At 42.9% G+C, this 21,596-nt stretch overlaps 1 protein-coding gene across 1 annotated transcript in view; it reads left to right on the forward strand.

Annotated features, from left to right (window-relative positions):
• The window catches only part of LOC140913638 (E3 ubiquitin-protein ligase rnf213-alpha), a 175,178-nt gene extending 153,817 nt beyond the window's left edge, over nucleotides 1-21,361 (forward strand). Inside the window, exons 62-69 of the mRNA XM_073350368.2 lie at nucleotides 2,051-2,134; nucleotides 2,739-2,907; nucleotides 7,951-8,146; nucleotides 9,693-9,767; nucleotides 15,453-15,653; nucleotides 16,740-16,829; nucleotides 18,522-18,682; nucleotides 20,045-21,361. Coding sequence (XP_073206469.2) covers nucleotides 2,051-2,134; nucleotides 2,739-2,907; nucleotides 7,951-8,146; nucleotides 9,693-9,767; nucleotides 15,453-15,653; nucleotides 16,740-16,829; nucleotides 18,522-18,682; nucleotides 20,045-20,216 — 1,148 coding nt within the window. The 3' untranslated portion in view covers nucleotides 20,217-21,361. The remainder of the gene's footprint in view (nucleotides 1-2,050; nucleotides 2,135-2,738; nucleotides 2,908-7,950; nucleotides 8,147-9,692; nucleotides 9,768-15,452; nucleotides 15,654-16,739; nucleotides 16,830-18,521; nucleotides 18,683-20,044) is intronic.
• Nucleotides 21,362-21,596: the final 235 nt, after the last annotated feature.

The raw sequence follows: 21,596 nt of genomic DNA on the forward strand, positions 1-21,596 counted from the left end.
CTTGCTGGCTGCTCACTCACCAGCTAACTGTCAGTCACCTTCTGCCTCTCTGCTGTGACCTCTGCACATCAGTCTCTCAGTTGTTTTCAGCTCTTTTGCAGGCTGGACAGAAACATTGCCCCAACTCAAGTGATTTCAGCTCTCAGTGATTTTAGCTCTTAGCAGGCAGGGCAGAAACACAGTTCCACAACTGGTCTCTGTTCTGATTGAGCACTTAAAATAACAAAAGGGGCTCCTAATGAAGCCTAGTTAGCTATATTCTTTGAACAGCAGGGAAGAACAGGTTAAGTCAGTCTAGAGAGAACGGGGGCGGGGGGGTGGAGGGAGTTTGTGCAGACTCCTGACCAGCACACCTGTCCCACCGCCTCTTATTTTCCCAGGGATTTGCCAGTCAAGCCCCTGGCTCAACAAGGTCCTCTCCACTATGGGTGACCCCCGCATTTGGAACAGGTTAAGCACAGTCCTACTTCCCTGTATTCTCACAATAATCACAACATTGATAACAGCATTTCACTACCCCTGCATTCAGTACTAATGTGATCTGTGACTCCACACCAGCCAAGTTGATTACAATGAGCAAAACACCACTCCATCTGCTGAATATCTAAGCATACCTAAACAAAGCAGGAGCAAACTGTATTTACATAACCACCCCTAGAGTCTCTCTCCCCCTCCCAGCTAGCTGTCAGGGAAGCATTATCATAGAATCATAGAATATCAGGGTTGGAAGGGACCTCAGGAGGTCATCTAGTCCAACCCCCTGCTCAAAGCAGGACCAATCCCAGAGTTCAGAGATGCATTCATTCAGACCCTGCTTACATCCATAGTTAGACCAGCTGAACTGTGTTTTTGTTGGGACAGCTTATTTTGCTCGGGGAGGTGGGAATAAGCTATACTGGCAAAAGTGCAGTTTTGCCACTGTACACTGCGTCCACACTAGGAGCGCTTTCCTGGAACAGGATACTGGTATAGCCAGACAGGCAAAGTGCTCCTAACATAGACTCCTAACGTAACCTGACTTGTAAGCTGGCTTCTGAGAATGCCTGCTAGGTTAGGCTTCTGCAGATGAGATAGGAAGGGTGATGTCTAGTTCATAGAATGATAGAAATGTAGGGCTGGAAGGGACCTTGAGAGCTCGTCAAGTCCAGGATCAAGTAAACCTATATTAACCCCGACAGGTGTTTGTCCAGCATGTTCTTAAAAAACAAAAAACAAACAAAAAAAAACCCAATAATGGGGATTTTACAACCTCCCTTAGAAGCTTATTCCAGAGCTTAATGACCCTTCTTAATATGTTACCTAAATCTCCCTTGCTGCAGATTAAACCCATTACTTCTTGTCCTGTCTTCACGGAGAACACTTGATCCCTGTCCTCTTTATAACAGCCCCTAACATATCTGGAGACTGTTATTGGGTCCCCCCCTTCAGTCTTCTTTTCTCATGTCTAAACATGCCCAGGTTTTTTTAACCTTTTCTCATAGGTCAGGTTTTCTAAACCTTTTATCATTTCTGTTCCTCTCCTCTGGACACTCTCCAGTTTGTCCACCTCTTCACCCAGAAGTGGACATAGTACTCCAGCTGAGGCCTCCGCAGTGCTGAGTGGAGTGGTTACCTCCCATGAATCCTGCTGGGGCTTAAGTGGCATCATGATTTGATGGCTGTGTACATGCTGCCTAGCAGAAATTTGGGAACCACAGAGACTTTACTAGTGGGAATTTAAGCAACTGCAGAGTTAAGTAGCAGCTGAGTGATTTTAAATATCTAAATTTTGGCCTCAGGTGCATAAAGTGGCAATAAGGTGTCCAATTCCCTTTGTGGCTCTAGCCCTCGGTGCCTAAATCTCTTGAAAATCAGTCTTAGGCTCCCAAGAAATTTAGACGCTTTTCAAAATTTTACTTCACATATGTAGGTAAATCTTCTTTAATGTTGCAAGGCATGTTAAAATTTTAATTAGTTCTTTTTTCTATAAGAAATATTTTTGCAAGAGGGAAACGGGTATCTTTCCTGGAAAACATCTGTTGATAAATGCCATCTTCCCTTCCAACTTTAGATGATCAGCGTTTTGCTTTTGAAAGAGCAATGCAGACTATTCAGAAAGTGTGGAGCAATGTAAGATCAACTCCCAGAATCTCAGGTATTTTGACTTCCATGGTGTTTTACTTTCCTTTCTAAGTATTTTTCTATCACGCAACAAACGATTCAGTTGTGAAGCTGAGTACAAGTCCACTCCAGAGTAATTACCGAGTATTCCCTGATACACAAAGTATCCAAAGTAACCCCTATCCTGCAAACATCCTTAACATACTCTGAGTCGTTCCACTGACTTCGCTGGGGCTACTCCCAATGTCTAAAGCTCAACATGGACATAAATCTTTGCAGGGTTGACGAGGAAGGGAGCTGCTTATTAGTAGGGCAATGATAATCAGATCACTCTGTTATGTAGGCTAACTGAGCATTATGTGGAAATTGCTAGCGAGAACTGGGGGTGACTTAGAAAAAAATAAGTTTTGCAAGTTTTTCACAACTTTTTTTTTTTTAAAACAAAACACTTTCTGGGGGTTTTTTGGTTGAATTTTATTTATTTAGATTTCATTTGAAATTTTGACAAAAGGTGTGTAAAATGTGGAGAATTATTTTGTGGAAAATGTCCCCCCCCCTTAGTTCTACCCTTGTCATTTGATATCCTGGTTCCTGTGATTCCATACACGCTGTGTGAAAGATTCTCTGCTTTATTACAGAAATCAATATCCCTAAAGACCTGTGGTGTAAGGAGATCAACGCTGATACTGCCATCCTGGACTTCATGCCAACCACTCCATCCATAACTTCCATTGTTACGAGGTTCTTAATACAGCTCCAGAACAGCTGCATTGACACCGCTGCTCAACTCACTAAGGAAAAGCAAAGGTATCTTTCAATCCTCGCCCCTAGAGGTGAACCACTCTGACTAGGTAACTTTAGTTACCCATAAATCAACAATTCAGCTTAAAACATAGATCCTGAGTTTCCTCTCACTTCAGATGGTATAAAACAGGCATAGCTCCACTGATGTCAATGGTTTTACTCCTGATGTACAGCCATATACGCGAGGAGGGCCAGGCCAGACTTCTCCAAGAAGAAAACATGACTCTTATGACCTCGTGCAATGCGGTAGTTAGGTTGAGACCATCTCAAGGCCTGGTCTGCTCAGGTGGGGTGTAAAGTTGATTTAGTTTGTTCAGGGAGATACTTTGAATAAGCTTGAATTATATCTAATGCCTGAAGGACTGATCAACTGCACTGCAATTTAGGAAGTTCAGTGATCCTCATTTATTTTAGTGTCCTAGACACTGGAACTAGGGGTGTTGGGGATGCGGCAGCACCCCTGGCTTGAAGTGGTTTCTATCATATACAGGATTTACAGTTGTTGGTTTTATTAATGGTTTTCAGCACTCAGCACCCTGGTCCCAGACTTATCTTAGGGTAGGTGAGATTAGAATCCGACCCTGATCCCACTGCAGTCAGGAGGTGACTCAGGATTGATCCCAGAGGAGCTGAGATCAGAATCCAGTTTTGACCCCACGGTAATCAAGGGATGACTCCAAATTAGCCCAGGGTAACTTCTCATGTTACCATAAGGAAGGACTGGGGAGCACAGCAAGATGCTTATGATCTCAGCAGGGAGGTGCCTTTTTAAAGCTAACCTGGGAGTGCCACAGACATTTAGTGGCATATAACCCAGAGCGTGATCCCAGCTGTACCAGTATGAAGATGTTGACAGCAGTGTAGTTTCCCATAAATTTAGGGGAATAAATGGTGGTGTAAGCATCTTTATACCGGTACAACTGCACCTGGCTAGGGGTCGAACCAATGTAACTATTTAGCTAAAAAAAAAAAAAGAAAAATCACACATACCCCAAAATAGTTACATTAGTAGAAGATCTGTCTCTAGAGGAGACTAGCTGAACCCATACAAGTCAGCTGCAAACGGATATAAGAGCATCCACACAAGGGTTTGCACCAGTGCAAATACATGGATTTTAAACTGATTTCAGCTCAACTGGTGCACTTGATCTTAGCCAAAAGGCCAAGAAGCACTTGATTTCAGTTCAACTGATGCAACCACTGTGTATAGAGCTTAATCCTGTTCCTATTGAATTCAAAAGCAAAACTCCCATTGGCGTTAATGGGGCAGGTTCAAACTCTTAGGGCCACATTTACAAAGGTGTTTAGGTACCTGAAAATGCAAAGAGGCATCTCATGGGATTTTCTAAATTGCCAAGGCAGGTTAGGCTCCAAACTCTCATTGTTTTCAATGGCTGAAATGGGAGGTAGAACAGGCTAGTGGACAGAGTGCAACACGAAAACGCAGAAGAACTGGCTAATCCTGGCTTTGGTAGCTGATGCTGGGCAAATCAATTTTGCTTTCACTGTGTCTCAGTTTTCTCATCTGTAAAATGGGGATAATGATACTTGGCTCTTTGAGAGGCAAGACCTAGAAGTTATTACTTATTATCTGCATCTGTAGGTACCCAAAGACCTTTGTAAAGCTGATCTTTGACCTTTGGTCCTTTAGCTCACACAGCAAAGGTACTCAGTGCTTGAGATTGCAGAGTCTTTCCTTGATTTTCCCTTGTTGTCTCCTCTCAGTGGATAGGGACCCAGCCCGTTCTGATTTCCTGTTGCTGTGTTGCCAACTCTCACTGTTCTACAGCTTTCCTATCAGTTCTGTCAGTTTCTGGCCTTGGTGGCAGTGGGGAAAAGACTAGAAACATGGTCCCCAAGCCTACCAACTACAGAAAGTGAATAGAAAGGACTCAGAACATAATATTCTTTAAATCTTAAGCCAGCTGCATGATTTGGAGCCCAGCGGTGGGGCTGGCCAAGCTGATGGGGTGTTGTGCTGTCAGGGTAAACATCACAATGATTCATATTCATTTAAAGACAGAAGGGACTCTTAGATCATCCAGTCTGAGCTCCATCCAGGCCATTAGTGTCACCCGGTTACCCAAGTTCTAAGCCCAATAACTTGTGTTTGGCTAAAATATCTTCCAAAAAGGCATCCAATCTGGATTGGAAGCCATCAAGGGATGGAGAATCCACCACTTCCCTTGGCAGTTTGCTCCAAGGGCTAATCACCTTCACTGTCAACATTTGATGCCATATTTCCAGTTTGAATTTATCAGGCTTCAGCTTCCAGCCATTGGTTTTTGTTCACCGCTAGATTAAAGAGTCCTTTAGTACCCATAATTTTCAATGTGTTCAGATTTTTAGAGAGGACCAAGGGCTTCTTTCATTCAGCAAGTGACACAGCCAGCCAGCACTGCTTCTGCATGTGAAACTTCAACCTAGCAGCGCATCGTTGAGAGCAGCTTTAGGCTCTTCCTCCACTGACTTCTGTGGCACTGTTATGCTGATGTGACTGAGCATAGTGTTTCGCTCACTGTCAGCAGCTCTGCCAAGAATGAAAAAGAATATGAGTCTGCCCCCCAGAAATCACAAGATTCCTCAAAAGTCACAAGATTTTTTAAGTTTCAGAGTAGCAGCCATGTTAGTCTGTATCCGCAAAAAAACAGGAGTACTTGTGGCACCTTAGAGACTAACAAATTTATTAGAGCATAAGCTTTCATGGGCTACAGCCCACTTCATCAGATGCATAGAATGGAACATATAGTAAGAAGATATATATACATACAGAGAACAGGAAAAGGTGGAAGTTGCCCTACCAATTCTAAGAGGCTAATTAATTAAGATGAGCTATTATCAGCAGGAGAAAAAAAACTTTTGTAGTGATAATCAGGATGGCTCATTTCAGGCAATTGACAAGAAGGTGTAAGGATACTTAACATAAGGAAATAGATTCAATTTGTGTAATGGCTCAGCCATTCCCAGTCTCTATTCAAGCCTAAGTTAATGGTATCTAGTTTGCATATTAATTCAAGTTCAGCAGTTTCTCATTGGAGTCTGTTTTTGAAGCTTTTCTGTTGCAAAATTGCTACCTTTAAGTCTGTTACCGAGTGACCAGAGAGGTTGAAGTGTTCTCCTACTGGTTTTTGAATATTATCATTCCTGATGTCAGATTTGTGTCCATTTATTCTTTTGCATAGAGACTGTCCAGTTTAGCCAATATACATGGCAGAGGGGCATTGCCGCCACACGATGGCATATATCACATTGGTAGATGTGCAGGTGAATGAACCCCTGATGGCGTGGCTGATGTGATTAGGTCCTATGATGAGGTCACTTGAATAGATATGTGAACAGAGTTGGCATCGGGCTTTGTTGCAAGGATGGGTTCCTGGGTTAGTGTTTTTGTTCTGTGGTGTGTGGTTGCTGGTATTTGCTTCAGGTTGGGGAGCTGTCTGTAAGCGAGGACTGGTCTGTCTCCCAAGATCTGAGAGAGTGAGGGATCATCTTTCAGGATAGGTTGTAGATCTTTGATGATGAGCTGGAGAGGTTTTAGTTGGGAGCTGTAGGTGACGGCTAGTGGTGTTCTGTTATTTCCTTTGTTGGGCCTGTCCTGTAGTAGGTGACTTCTAGGTACTCTTCTGGCTCTGTCAATCTGTTTTTTCACTTCAGCAGGTGGGTACTGTAGTTTTAAGAATGCTTGATAGAGATCTTGTAGGTGTTTGTCTCCGTCTGAGGGGTTGGAGCAAATGTGGTTGTATCTTAGAGCTTGGCTGTAGACAATGGACTGTGTGGTGTGTCCTGGATGAAAGCTGGAGGCATGTAGGTAAGTATAGTGGTCAGTAGGTTTCCGGTATAGGGTGGTGTTTATGTGACCATCGCTTATTAGCACAGTAGTGTCCAGGAAATGGACCGCTTGTGTGGATTGGTCCAGGCTGAGGCTGATGATGGGAGGGAAATTGTTGAAATCATGGTGACAACAAGGAGTCTGGTGGCACCTTAAAGGCTAACAGATTTATTTGGGCATAAACTTGTGGGTAAAAACTGCACTTCTTCAGAAAGCTTATGCTCAAATAAATCTGTTAGTCTTTAAGGTGCCACCGGACTTCATGTTAGTCTGAATCCACAAAAACAACAAGGCTACCCCCTGATACTTGAAATCATGGTGGAATTCCTCAGGGGCTTCTTTCCCATGGGTCCAGATGATGAATACTTTTAAAAATATTGTTATGCTCAAAGGTGCCATCAAGTGGGTCTTTGATCTACAGTTACTCACAGACTTCCTTAAAGCTGATGAGTTTGCAAAGCACCTTTATTTCTGGCTAACTGAAAGGAGTGATTAACTACCCCTGTATATAATGATAGATGGAAACAGTAGAAGCCACTGCCCAGGGCACTAGGCCACATGGTAAGGCCAATCAGAAAGTAAGCCATGTGATTTCCCTGAAATTAACTGCAAATGTAAAGAGCTAGTGGATTGTTTGGCAAACTGTGTGTATGTGTGAGAAGCAGAAAGATGGGAGGAAAAAGCCAGCAGAAAATGAGAGAAGCAGTGGTGAGCACGGCCCAGAGACAGAGTTCTTCCAGACTTGGAAATGGTGAGCCAAAGACCTGCCTCCTGCTTGTGTGTTTCTACTGTGTTCAGGAACCAGGACTTCATGTGCATTCTGTAAATAAACAGGGTTTCACCAAAGAAATACCTGACCCGTCATCCATTTCTCCTCCTAATGGAAACAATCCCACAAGCCCCTAACTGCTAGCTAACTACTTGGACCAAAGGATCAAAAATAATAAAGGTGTAGGTGTTTTTATTTGCCTCCCAGGGTCAAGATTTCAAGCTTTTCTTGGTAGTTACAATGGTGGCAAATTTACTTCTTTTTTAAATGCAAGCTGCATTTCTCCTGTGATCACATGACTCCAGTAGCTGGAACCCCTAATGTCACGAGACTCCCAAGAGTTGGAAGCCCAGCGATGGGCTAAACGGCCCATCTAAGATGGAACAAGCTCTGATTTCTTTGTCAGTAAAGAAGACAACCCCTCATGTTGTTCTGCCCTATTCTCCAGGTCTGTTTCAGCGGAAGAAGTGAAGCACGCCTCTGTGTTAAGTGTTACCGAGAGCGACTTGATCACCATGGCGCTGTCAAACTTCCAGTATGTGCTAGAGGAAGATGGAACCAAGACCACCCACTATAATTTTCTGACTCTGCAGAGGCAAGTGATTCACCGATTCATCAGCGGGAAGCCCGTCGTGAAAGCCCAGGTGAGTTCAGGATGAAATCATGGAGGTGGTGCTTTGCCATAGACTTCAGTGCAGCCAGGATTTTACTCTCAGTGCTTGCTGCTCTGCCGCCTGGCACCTGTGTGGAGTTATTCACACCTGAACAAAATGAGTGTAAACCACAAACAAATTAAAATGCATAGGTGGAAATGGTGATGGGAGGTGAAAGACCTGATCCACTCTGGCCTTACTCCAGCTTTATACGTTTTGAGATTCAGTGACTTCAGTGGGGTTACACTGGTATAAATTGGGAATAAATGCATTGGCAAATCAGCTCCACTGTGTTTAGACTTATTTTAAAATTTTCAAAAGAGCCTAAGTGACTTAGGAGAAGAGCTGGTTTGGGAATTTGTTGATACAATTTTGTTCTTGGAAAATGCCAATTTATCAAAACCGAAACTTCCCGTGGGAACATGCTGATTTTGACAAATTGTTCACTTTAAAAAAAATGGAAAATTTGGAGAAATGTTTTGCAAATACAGTATAAAACATCTCATTTCCACATTTTTGGAACAAAATGTTTTGATTTCTGGTTTGAAACGGGTGTATATTTTGAAATTAGTTATTTCTTTTAGTTTAAATTTTAAAAATAAAAGTAAAGGTCAAAGTCAAAATTAAACATTTTGAGATTATCAAAACATTTCAATTTACCCAAACCAAAGATTTTTTTTCAGGTTTTCGGTCTTTGAAATTTTCAAGATTTTGAGTGCCCATCTTGATTTGGGAAGAGAAAAATTTTTGAACTCTTAAATTCTTGCAAGATAGGAAAACTATTTCCCTTAGAGCTTTGCTTAGAAGCCTAAATTGCACAGACTTTCAGAGAGACGTAGGCTCCTAGGAGCCAGATTTAAAAACAAAACAAACAAACAAACAAACAAAAAACCCCACGTCTTTAGGCATCTAGGGGCCTAGTGGAATTTTCAAAAATGTCTAATGAGGTTAGGTGCCTTGTTTTTCAATGGGAATCATGTGATTTAGGCCAGGGGCACCAGAACAGGCGCCATGGCCCCTCCTCTTTTTACCAGCCATAAGTGTAAGTGATGGGGGGAGGGGGCAGAGAGGAGCAAGTGGTATCAGGGCATTGGGGAGAAGGGTGGTGCGAGGGCAGGGCCTCAGGAGGAAGGTGCGGTGCAAAGGCAGGACCTTGGGGGAAGGGTCTGTGTGAGGGGGAAGGGTCACAGTTCTGGTGCCCATGGCCCCTTTTCTTTTAGTTGCCTTATGTCACCCCTGATTTAGGCACCCAAATGATTAAATCATCTTTAAAAATAGGACTGCCCTGAACACTTTAGCCTAAACTCCCATTGATTTCAATGGATGATTTTTGAAAATCTCACTAGGCAACTTTAAAAATCTGGTTCTAAGAGCCTAAGCCACTTTTCAAAATGGACCTTTGGCTCCTAAATCCCTTAGGTGCTTTTGAAAATTATGTTCTAACCCATGGCATGGGCTTCAGGGTTGTTGTTTTTCTGTATTGAACAATGCTGTGCTTTATAAACCAGTTATTAATCACTAATGTTTTCACTTTCAGACAACTCCATCCATTACACTGAACAATGTGAAGACTCTGCACTCCACGAAAGTTAATGTTAAACAATTGTGCCAGGTAAGATTAATAACGACTCTAGGTTTTCCCCAGCTCCAAACTCAGATAATCCTCTCTCTTTTGCCCATTGTAAATAGCTTTCATAGCTACTATAGGGTCAGAAGGTTGAGTAAATATCCCAAACCTACAGTATGTCCACTCGCCCATTAAGGGCAACATTCTCTAAACTATCCAATCATTTCTGGGTGCCTCCAGGATTTGGGTGCTCAGCTTGAGACATCAGAGCAGCACAAAGTGGCTGTAGAGTACACCAAGATCAGGCTCCTGAGCCAAGTGGAGCATCAGACTCTAACTTTAGCTACTAAAAAGCACATTTTGTACAGTTCCTTGGCGACTTGGAGTCAGGGGGGCTGTTTCTCTTCCCTTGTACACCAGTTTTACTCCACTGACTGCCTGGATTTTACTCCTGAATTACACTGATGTAACATTTATGAAACTTCAAACACATTTTGAAATAATTCCCATGATACAACAATGATTGATCTAGAGAAAGGTGTTCTCCCTGTCTCATAACACAGGAACAAGAGGTGGTTCTTCTTAGGAATGTGCCTGTGGGTGCTCCATTTTAGGTGTCTTGATGCCCTGCGCTTGTAATTGGAGATCTCTGGTAGCAGTGCCCGGTTGGGTCGCGCATGTACTGTTACCATCTTGCGCTGCTTCAGATGGTTACATAGTACTGCGTGACTAACTGTCCCTCAGTTCCTTTTCTCCTGCCTTTGGCAGGAGTCAGGGCGATCAGCAACACCCTCTCTTACCTTAGATAAGATTAGCTTTTAGATGCTTTATAGTATAAGCAGTAGTTAGATATTCTACCCTTTATACCTATTTTTATTTTTTAAGTTTCTTCCCTATGTACCTTTATTCCCCTCAGTAGAAAGATATGTTTAGCTCCAGTAGGATTATTACCCTCTTTTTTTGTAGGGGGACAGACTCTCTCGGGTATGCCTGGATCACTGGGCTTCAAATGCTGCCTGACTTGTAGACTGTCAATCCCGGTTTCTGACAGGCACACACTGAGTGTCTGCTGTCTCGGTGAGATGCACATTACTCAAAAGTATCCATATTGCCAGAACCTCATGGCCAGGGCAAGAAAAACCAGGAATCTCCAACTTAAACACCTTATGATGCAGAAATCCCTCAGGCTAGCCTCAGACCCCAAGTCCAGGACACCTTGGGGCCAACTGTTGCCATCGACAGCCTTTGACAGAGGTTCTGTCCCAGCAGTGCCCACAAAGGATCCTTTACCCAAGAAAGGCAACCAAAAAGCGTTCCCAGACTTTTCTGCACTGGGAATTGGTTAAGAAAAAGCGATCCCTGACTGAAAAAAATCTACTCTGGTACTGACGGCACCGAGTGTGTGTCGGATCATGAAACACCAGGACTGTCCGGTTTCGAGAGTTCAGAGAGTGAAAGACCCTATGAAGACAAGCTCGAATGGAGGCTCGCAAAGCAAAACGAAACCCTCAACATGAGCACCCAGAGAGCCAAAAAAACTTCGGCACTGACTGACAAAATGGGGCCACCTGCGGTACTTGTGCCACACAGCTCAAAACCCTTGGCACTGGCGGCTACAATTCACACTCCCGGACTGCCAGCAACACCGTCCCGGGTACTGAAGCTCACAGTTCCACAACAGTTCATGAGACATGTGGACCTAATAGTCTCTTCAACACTAGAATCCCCTCTACTTGGTACCGAGGATACTTCATCCAGCTTCGTACTGAGCCACTTGAATATTTCTTCTAGGTCAGCCCCCACTCTGTCCAGTGGACAAAGCTAATGTACTCAATGCTTTTTTTGCCTCTGTCTTCACAAACAAGGTCAGCACCCACACTGCTGCATGGGGCAGCACAGCATGGGGAGGAGGTAACCAGCCCTCTGTGGAGAAAGAAGTGGTTCATGACTATTTAGAAAAGCTGGACGAGCACAAGTCCATGGGGCTGGATGCACTGCATCCAAGGGTGCTAAAGGGAGTTGGTAGATGTGATTGCAGAGCCATTGACCCTTATCTTCGAAAGCTCATGGCGGTCGGGGGAGGTCCCAGATGACTGGGAAAAGGCTAATGGAATGGCCATCTTTTAAAAGGGAAGGAGGAGGATTCAGGGAACTACAGGCCAGTCAGCCTCACCTCAGTCCCTGGAAAAATCATGGAGCAGTTCCTCAAGGAATCCATTCTGAAGCACTTAGAGGAGAAGAAAGTGATCAGGAACAGTCAGCATGGATTCACCAAGGGCAAGTCATGCCTGACTACCTACTTGACTTCTATGACGAGATAACTGGCTCTGTGGATGAGGGGAAAGCAGTGGATGTGTTATTCCTTGACTTTAGCAAAGCTTTTGATACGGTCTCCCACAGTATTCTTGCCAGCAACTTAAAGAAGTATGGGCTGGATGAATGGACTATAAGGTGGATAGAAAGCTGGCTAGATCATTGGGCTCAATGGGTAGTGATCAATGGCTTCATGTCTAGTTGGCAGCCAGTATCAAGTGCCAAGGGTTGGTCGTGGGGCCAGTTTTGTTCAATATGAGTCAGTGTGCCCTTGTTGCCAAGAAGGCTAATGGCATTTTGGACTATATAAGTAGGGGCATTGCCAGCAGATCGAAGGACGTGATCATTCCCATCTATTTGGGATTGATGAGGCCTCATCTGGAGTACTGTGTCCAGTTTTGGGCCCCACACTACAAGAAGGATGTGGAAAAATTGGAAGGAGTCCAGCGGAGGGCAACAAAAATGATTAGTTTCAGAGTAGCAGCTGTGTTAGTCTGTATTCACAAAAGAAAAGGAGTACTTGTGGCACCTTAGAGACTAACCAATTTATTTGAGCATAAGCTTTCGTGAGCTACAGCTCACTTCATCGGATGCATTCAGTGGAAAATACAGTGGGGAGATTTATATACATAGAGAACATGAAACAATGGGTGTTACCATACACACTAACAAGGGTGATCAGGTAAGGTGAGCTATTAGCAGCAGGAGAGCAGGGGAGGAGAACCTTTTGTAGTGATAATCAAGGTGGGCCATTTCCAGCAGTTGACAAGAATGTCTGAGGAACAGTGGGGGGGAGGGAGGGGAGCAGGAGAAATAGTTTTACTTTCTGTAATGACCCATCCACTCCCAGTCTCTATTCAAGCCTAAGTTAATCATATGCAGTTTGCAAACTAATTCCAATTCAGCAGTCTCTTGTTGGAGTCTGTTTTTGAAGTTTCTTTGTTGAAGAATTGCCACTTTTAGGTCTGTAGTCGAGTGACCAGAGAGATTGAAGTGTTCTCCAACTGGTTTTTGGATGTTATAATTCTTGACGTCTGATTTGTGTCCATTTATTCTTTTACGTAGAGACTGTCCAGTTTGACCAATGTACATGGCAGAGGGGCATTGCTGCACATGATGGCATATATCACATTGGTAGATGTGCAGGTGAACGAGCCTCTGATAGTGTGGCTGATGTGATTAGGCCCTATGACTGTGTCCCCTGAATAGATATGTGGGCACAGTTGGCAACAGGCTTTGTTGCAAGGATAGGTTCCTGAGTTAGTGGTTCTGTGGTGTGTTGTTGTTGGTGAGCTGTCTGTAAGCAAGGACTGGCCTGTCTCCCAAGATCTGGGAGAGTGATGGGTCTTCCTTCAGGATAGGTTGTAAATCCTTGATGCGTTGGAGAGGTTTTAGTTGGGGGCTGAAGCGGATGGCTAGTGGTGTTCTGTTATTTTCTTTGTTGGGCCTGTCCTGTAGTAGGTGACTTCTGGGTACTCTGGCATTCCTCATCACCATCATGTCTGCCAGATGGGTGGGAGAACTGGGTGCCTTAATAGCAAACTTCCTTTAAAGACAAAGTAGCCTTAAGACCACCTCCCAAATTCCTACCAAGGTTGCCTCCCTCTTTCATTTGAATCAACCCATTTACTTATCTGTTTTTTCCCCCCCCAAAAACCACATGCAGATGGAAGGGAGGCACCACTTCACACACTGGACACTCGCAGAGTTCTAGCTTTCTACATTGAAAGAGCAAAACCATTTAGAAATTCATCAAGATTTGTCATTATAACAGAATGATCAATGGGAGGAACTAAGTGGATATCAGGATGTATCCACCTTTGTTATCAAAACTTCCATTTACAAGTCCCAACGGGCATCTACACACTCTACCAGAACACTTTCTGCATCCGTAGCTTTTCTCAATGTTCCTATTATCGGCATTTGCAGAGCAGAAACTTGGGGATCAGCCCATCCATTCACAAAACACTCTGCTATACAACAGTCAGCATCAGATGTTTGCTTTGTACTCATGGTGTTATCCACCATCCACAACGCAACTCCAAAGCCACTCCCTTCCACTGAGAGCACTGCTCAATAGTCACCTAAAGTGTAGCACCCAAAGGGACAACCATCTTGAAGAACCTCAGTTGGCGCACCAAGTGAGTAACCTTCTCACATTCAATGAAGTTAAAAAGGTGGAAATTCAAAACTGATCCAATAAAATACTTTTACATATGTGATCATCTTGTGGAACTCATTGCCTCAGGAAGTCAGAGCCAAAGAAGTTGCAAGATTCCAGGAAGTATTGGACATTTCTGTAGATCACAAGAATACCCAGTTAGCATAATTAGTGATGACAAAAATTGTGTAAACCTCCTGCTTTAGGGTTTGAGCCAAATCTCAGAGACTAGATGGGACCTAGCTTGGGGGGGGGGCAGGCAGATCATCCCCCATCTGATACTGTGGGGTTCCTACACTTTCCTCTGCAGCATCTGGTGCTGGGTGTTGTCAGAGACAGGTGACTGGGCTACATGGGCTTTGGTGTTGATCCCATCTGGGAATACCCATGTACCTTTCTCCTAAATCCCATAAAATTTAGTAAGGATGAAAGATCTTTTAATGTGGTTCCATAGAACCTGATCTCCAAACTTTTCCAGTTTCATAGAGAATGATATCCTTTCTATAGTTTGTCACCTTCCCCTAGAATTCCAAGCAGGGAAAGAATTCTCAATTGAATTCTATAGCAAAATCAAAAAATGTATAGCGCTTGCAATCTGTCGGAGGTTTGCTTAGAGTCACCTGACTTTACGGTCTTAACTACCAAAATGAGATAAAATACGTAATAGTATCTGTGCATTATTAACACAGCATTATTAGCACAGCTTAACAATAAGGTGACTTGATCAGTCTTTAAGTACCTACATGGGGAACAAATATTTGATAAAGGCTTTTCAATCTAGTAGACAAAAGGCATACTGTGCTCTAGTGGCTGGACAAATTCACGTTGGAAATAAAGTATACATTTTTAACAGTGAGGATAATTAACCATTGGGATGATTTACTAGGGGCCATGGTGGATTCTCCATCACTAGTAATCAAGATTGGATGTTTTTCTGAAAGAGCTGCTGTAGTTCACACAGGAATTATTTTGGGGAAGTTGTGGCTTGTGTTACACAGGAGGTCAGACTCAGTGGACCATCACAGCAGTCACTTCTGGCCGTAGAATCTATTAATTTAATATTCATTTGTCTTATATATGGCACCTCTATCAAAATTCCTCATAGGTTCTTCACACATTGTATACAATCCCGTGGATCATATAAGGCCAGTGTGGAAACACTTAAGGCTGAGAGTTTTTCAAAGTTGCTTAGGGGATTTGGATGTGGAAATCCTACAGACAGCCTGACTCCTTTTGTCTCCTGTTGCTATCCTTAGGAACCACTGAGCGTGAGTCAGATTAAACTCATTATGGAAGAGGCCGGTTCAGTGAGCGACATTTCCAGAGCACTCTCCACCCTGAAAGTGGCTGCGGAGTTCCTGGCCGTGACTGGAGGGGACCCAGAGCGGCTCCTGACTGAGTATGTCAGAAATGACCTGAAGATGGAGGCTAATGCAAAGAAGTTCAGAGACTTACCGGTAAGAGATTAACTTTGGTTTGAATTCACAGCAATGAAAATGAAGCTCTTTATAATAAATATTTTGTGTTTTCATGCTTTCTACTATAGAGTCTGTATATAGAGTAAGGTTTCTTTCAAAACTGTTCTTTGAGAGGAATTTGGGATTTTGACTAAAGGATTTTTGTTGTTGCTGCTTTCCATGGAAAATTGAAATTTTCCATTAAAAGAAATGAAAAAACTTGAGTTTCATCCCAAAAATGGAAAACTTTGCTCTGAAAAAAACAAAAGCATCATTTTGTTCAGGTTGAAAATTTTCCACAAAACATTTCATTGAAATATTCTGTGGAAAAAACCCATTCTCTGACCAACCCTACAATATAGATTCTATAGTAGAGTGTAGTACAGTATAGTCAAGTTTTCTGTCAGAAAATGCCGACTTGATTAAATTGAAACATTCTGCAGGAATTCAGCTCACCCAACTCCTACCTCCCCAGGTTCTTCAGCTCCTCCACAGCCCCCAAGTCACTTTTGATAAAATTCATTCCACACATAGATGTAAATAATTAGAAGGAACATTGCTCCTAACTCACTTAGATGCTTCTGAAAAGATTACCCTGTATTCATTTGGAGACATGCATTGTCTATTTGTTACATCCCAGCACATGGTGACTGGTGCTTCTAGACGCTACTGCAATACAAATAAATAATACTAATTAATAATCCGCATGGGCACAGTCTCTGAAAATGCCTACCAGGTACCAGGAGGATCCCAGATTTTCAAACCAGAGCTTGACCATTCTACTCAATGAATAGTTCATTGAACTGAACTAGTTGAATAAACTGAAAACAAAGAAAATATTCTTTGTGCCTACAAAAGGCTGTCAAAAGCTGGTTTCACATATCAGCAAACTCTGGTTCCAGGTACTTAGCCAGTGACTCCCAGCAGCTCAGTGGCTTGACATTCTTTAAAACTTTGGCAGAAGCAAGGCAACTGTGAAATGAATATGGAATGTATTCACTTCTGTGATGAGGATTTAAGTAACAGTGTAAAGGCTTTCTGGGTACCAAGGTCTGGATAAACCCTGTCTGTGTTGTTTCATTCCAGGTTGTCCCACAAACCCGGCTGAAGCACATCCTGTCTCTGTGGCAGATCCTGTCAGCAAAGAGATCAGTGCTACTTGTACAAATGAACCAGGTAATGGAGGAACCCACCCCAGTGAGTGCCTGGGATGGGGCTGTGATAAGGCTGAACTTTCAGTGCAATTGTTTTTAAATCAGAAAATTGGGTTTTTGACAAATTGAAGTTTTTCCACAGAAAATTTTGACTTTGCTGCAAAAAGAAAACATGAAAACTTTCCAGCTGAAAACCTATTCCTCTTTTGGACATATTTCTGAAAGCCAGCTGCACTGTGAAATGGGTGGTGATTTTCAATTGCTTGTAACTCCACCAGATCTGAACAGAGTTTCTTGATCACAGCAAATGGCACCTGCCTGGCCCAAGGGCCATCCCACTGTCAAATGTCATGCTGCAAGCCACAGATACAATTGTTTTAGTTATTGTTTTGTTTTCTGATTAAAAGTCAAAGTTTTGTGCAGGAAAATATCCCAACATTTCCCCACCAGCTCTAGTTATGACCAATATTCTCTGCTCACTTGCTGTGCAGTCCCTCCTCTGCTGCTGTCAGGCTCCATCACTTGGAGTCTGTAAATCTAGGTGCGACGTCCCTTTCTCAAAGTTGCACTCTAGCTCATCCAGGAGTTATTGTGCCAGAGGCAGGAATCTCTGGGGGAGATTCTCTGGCCCGGATTTGGCAGGAGGCTGGGCTGGATGGGACCTGATGGCCTTAATACTGTTGATAAATTGCATAGACAATTGTTTGTCCACATCTTGGTTTGTTATGAAGTATATTCAAGAGATCAGTCGGGTTTATTGCTAAAAGTCAGGAAGAGTAGAGAGAGATGTCTGTTGGTCTTTCCCTGACCTGAAGAAGAGCTCAGTGCATCTCAAAAGTCTCTCTCTTTGAGCAACATACGTTGTTCCAGTGAGAATACCTCACCCACTCATCTCTTTAATATCCTGGGACCAACATGGCTACAACAACACTGACAATAATAGCATAGTACTGGAAGAAAGGCTTTGTAATATAGCCGTTTCCGTGAAGCTGTCTTGTGCTGCTGTTCAATTCACTTTACACAGAAGGTGTGCTCCCAGTTACATATTTCAGCAAATAGTATTTATAGAATTGTTTACAAGTTACAAAATGCTTTATACGTCACAAAAATCCAGCCCATCAGCTTGTGTCAGTTCCTTAACTCGTTGTTCTGTGTCTTCCCTTACTTTGTTTTGGATACTAGTGTTCCAGGTACTGGTCCAGCTTGTACTGGGCACAACATTAATGTATTTTGTGTTTGGCAAGTTTCTTATTTTCTAATGCCAAAGCTGACTTCAGTTTTGCAAAGTGTTATGGGATACTTAGCACAAGAGAACAGGATTATAAAAAGACAGACAATTCAGGCAATTGCTAGAAATTTATCTACAATATAATGTTCTATTGATATTGTGTGTTTAATGCATTGTGGTATCAATATTGATTATGTGAGATGGATGGACAGACATTAGTCAATAAAAGCTATGAAAGTTTTGCTGGCTACAGGGACTGCAGCACTGGCCTGAGGTCATGTGCAGAGCCACCTGCTCCATCCCACCCCAGGAGCACCCCCTATGCATAGGGTAGAAGCAAGAGAGTCACCAGGCTACACCTGCTCTGAGCCAAATGAGGAGACTCTTCCATTAGGTACATCCTCAACTGCTCTGTGCATGGGGCATCCAGCCACTCCTGCAGCACCTCTGCACTTGCCCCCACTGACACTGTGCTTCTCATTTCAGAATCCCTTCTTCCTGATAGACAAGGGCTTCCATGACGAGCTGGCTGCCCAGGAGAGGGAGGAGCTGACAACTGCGCTATCCACTGTCAATATTGAGTTCTTTATCATTGAGCTGCACGAAATGATCACAGTGACATTGGAAAGCTACAAAAACAGTTGGGGGTAACATATTTCTCTCGTCTGTTAATATGGGAAGGGCCTTCTGCACGAACATTTAGATCCAGATTAAAAGTAAAAAAAAAAAAAAATTCTCCTCATTTGGAGCAGGCACAAACCACTTTAGATATGATTCCCTATTGATTTAAGAGACTTTGTGGGTATGTTTGGTGGTTGTTTGGTTGTTTTTTTAAATGCAGGTTAAAAGATCAAGGGGAAGAAACCCAGCCTCTTAAAATTGCCTGTATATTACTCGTATGCTGTATTAAAAGGGAACGGTCAAATCATATCACGTATAAAAGGTCATTTTCCCTTGACCTCCAAGTCTTTAGAATTGGATAACCTGCTAGGCTAGAGATTCTCAGACTTTCCATACTGCAGAACTGGAGGGGCTTAGAGAAGGGCAATGAGAATGATCAGGTTTGTGGAGAAACTACTATGAAGAGAGACTGAACAGATTGAGGATGTTACCTAGGAATAGAGGAGATTGAATAATGGTCTATAAAATACTGACTGGTCTAGAGAAGGAAGATCAGGAAGCATCTGTTCTTCCACTCCCATAACACAAGAACAAAGGGATGTTCAATGGAATTGAAAGGTAGGAAATTCATAGGGAGTAGTTTTTTACATGGCTTGTGGAACTCACTGCCACATGAAGTCATTGAGGCTGAGAATTTTGTAAGACTTAAGAATGGATTAGGCATGTCTATGGATAATAAGAACATCTGTTGTTGATAAAAATTCCAGCAGGGATATTAAATCTCATTCTTTAGGTAAGGGCTGGAGTTTTGGAATCTATTCCTTATGACCCTTTAATGCCTTGTTTTCTTCCCCAGAATTATCTCCAGTACTGGATAATTTCACCCACTGCTGTTTAAGAGCACACTGTTTTGCTTAAAAATTGATGGAAGGAAACATTACCTCTTGTCTGACAGCTCTTGAATATTCACTAATTGAGGCTTTAGAAACTTTACATGTAGGGCTTTTTTGAATGAAAAATTGAGTTTTGGATTAAATGTAAATTCTCAGGAAGCATCTGCCTGCCTCAAAAAAATTTGGTTCAGAAAACCAAAAATTGAGACATTTTTCATTTGAGCCATCAACATTTCACTTTTCAGTAGCGTTGAGCTGAAAATGTTTACTTTGTTTGGTTTTCAGCAACTTATTTTCAGGTTGGGGGGGGGGGTGTTCATTTTTCAACAGAAAGTCAAAACTTGCTGCAGAAAAATACCCCACTTTATACCATCTGAAGTGACCAACAGTGTTAAAAGGGAACTCAAGAAACTGGGTGTGTCTGTCAGACTTGGCACTTAGCCTTTCCAAACCAGTGTCCTGAACATTTACAATCTTGTTCTCTTTTATGAACAGGATAGTGGAGACCTTTCAAGAATATTTAGAAAAAGAGGGAAAAGAAGAAGATTACATTATGAATCTGACCAGCGCCGTGAGCCCGGACCTTCAGCTGAAGAAGGTCATTTCAGTGTGGAAAACTGCCGTGCTAATCAACAAAACATACGCCCGCTCCTACAGCCAAGAGTGAATGGGTCCGTGAATTGTTTCCTGTGGATACCAAAACCAATTACTGCACCCAGCCTGCTGTAATCCACAGAGATTTAGGAAGTAGAGTTTCTTTCTTCTTAAAGTCTCAAATCACCAGGCCAATGCATCACTTGAATCAAAATAGGCCTTCAATTGGATTGAAGTGGTGCCTTGGCCTGGGCATTTGAGTGGAGATGTTATGGGCATGACCAGCTATGCTAATGTTGCTCTGCGTGTTGCTCTCTGCAAGTGGGTGAATTTCACCCACCGAGAACTACAAATGATGGGCATGAGTCTCGTGCCACTTGGGCCTTGTCAGCACGTAGTGCTTTAACAATACCAGTATAGAGAAGGGGAATAAGCTATACCTCTGTAAGTGCACTTAACTATAAGGAGAAGCACTGAAGCCTAGTGACTAGAGCCAGGGAGTGGGACTCAGGAGACCTATGTTCTGTTCAGTAAAGTGGGGGAAATGATACGGATTGGTTTCATAAAGTGCTGTGGCATCTGCAGATGAAAAGAGCCAGATGCTATTGTACTTGTGTAATTGACCCCAGCCTAAATATAGCTATTTTGGTAAAATGATCACACTCCTCACTGACATGGTTAGACCAGCACAACTTCCAAGTGTAGGCCAGGCCTTGCACTGGAGTCAGCAAGGCTGGTTCTCAGCCTGGCTACTCCTGCTGTCATTTGCGCCTGAGCAAAGCACGTGTAAAGTGCCACCAAATCAGAAAGGTCCTTTGCAGCCGCGGTGCCCTCTCTTGGTGCAAGAATGACACAAGGTGAAAAGCAGAGGAGGAGAATTCCCCATGGATAATAGGGCATTAGGCCCCTAATTTTTAAAAGTCTGATAATTCTCAACCAGGGATTCTCAGACTTGGTCCAAATTGCTCTCCATTATTTTCTAGCTCTTTACTTGTGCTTTAGCAGATGGAATCATCCCCAGTTCTTTCGGGCAGTGTCATGGCATATGCTGTATCACAGACTACGTGATCAGAGTGGTCCCGTCTGGCCTTACAGTTTCAGTCTCTGCTCAGTACTTTGCAGCTACGTGAAAATTAGGTGTTAGAAAAAAATATTTGCAGCTATAGTTTCCTGCCTTGCTTCAGTGCAGACATTTCCCTGTGCCTCTCAATAAACAATGGAACAAGAAAATGTCAAATTCTTCTAGTTACTACCAGGTTTGAAGACTGAAAGGGAGGGGTGTGTGCGCGAGAGCGGTGTGGGGGCATGTGCATGCATGCACATTTGGGAGAAAATTTTCTTTCTAGTGAAATCAATTGGCATAGGAAGTTTAATAGTATTTCTCCATTCTATGAATATTTTCAAAAGATAAAATTTTCCCACCCCCATCTTGAATCAGGTCAAGAAAACAAAA

Source organism: Lepidochelys kempii, chromosome 6 (assembly GCF_965140285.1).
Source record: "Lepidochelys kempii isolate rLepKem1 chromosome 6, rLepKem1.hap1, whole genome shotgun sequence".
Lineage (NCBI taxonomy): Eukaryota > Metazoa > Chordata > Testudines > Cheloniidae > Lepidochelys > Lepidochelys kempii.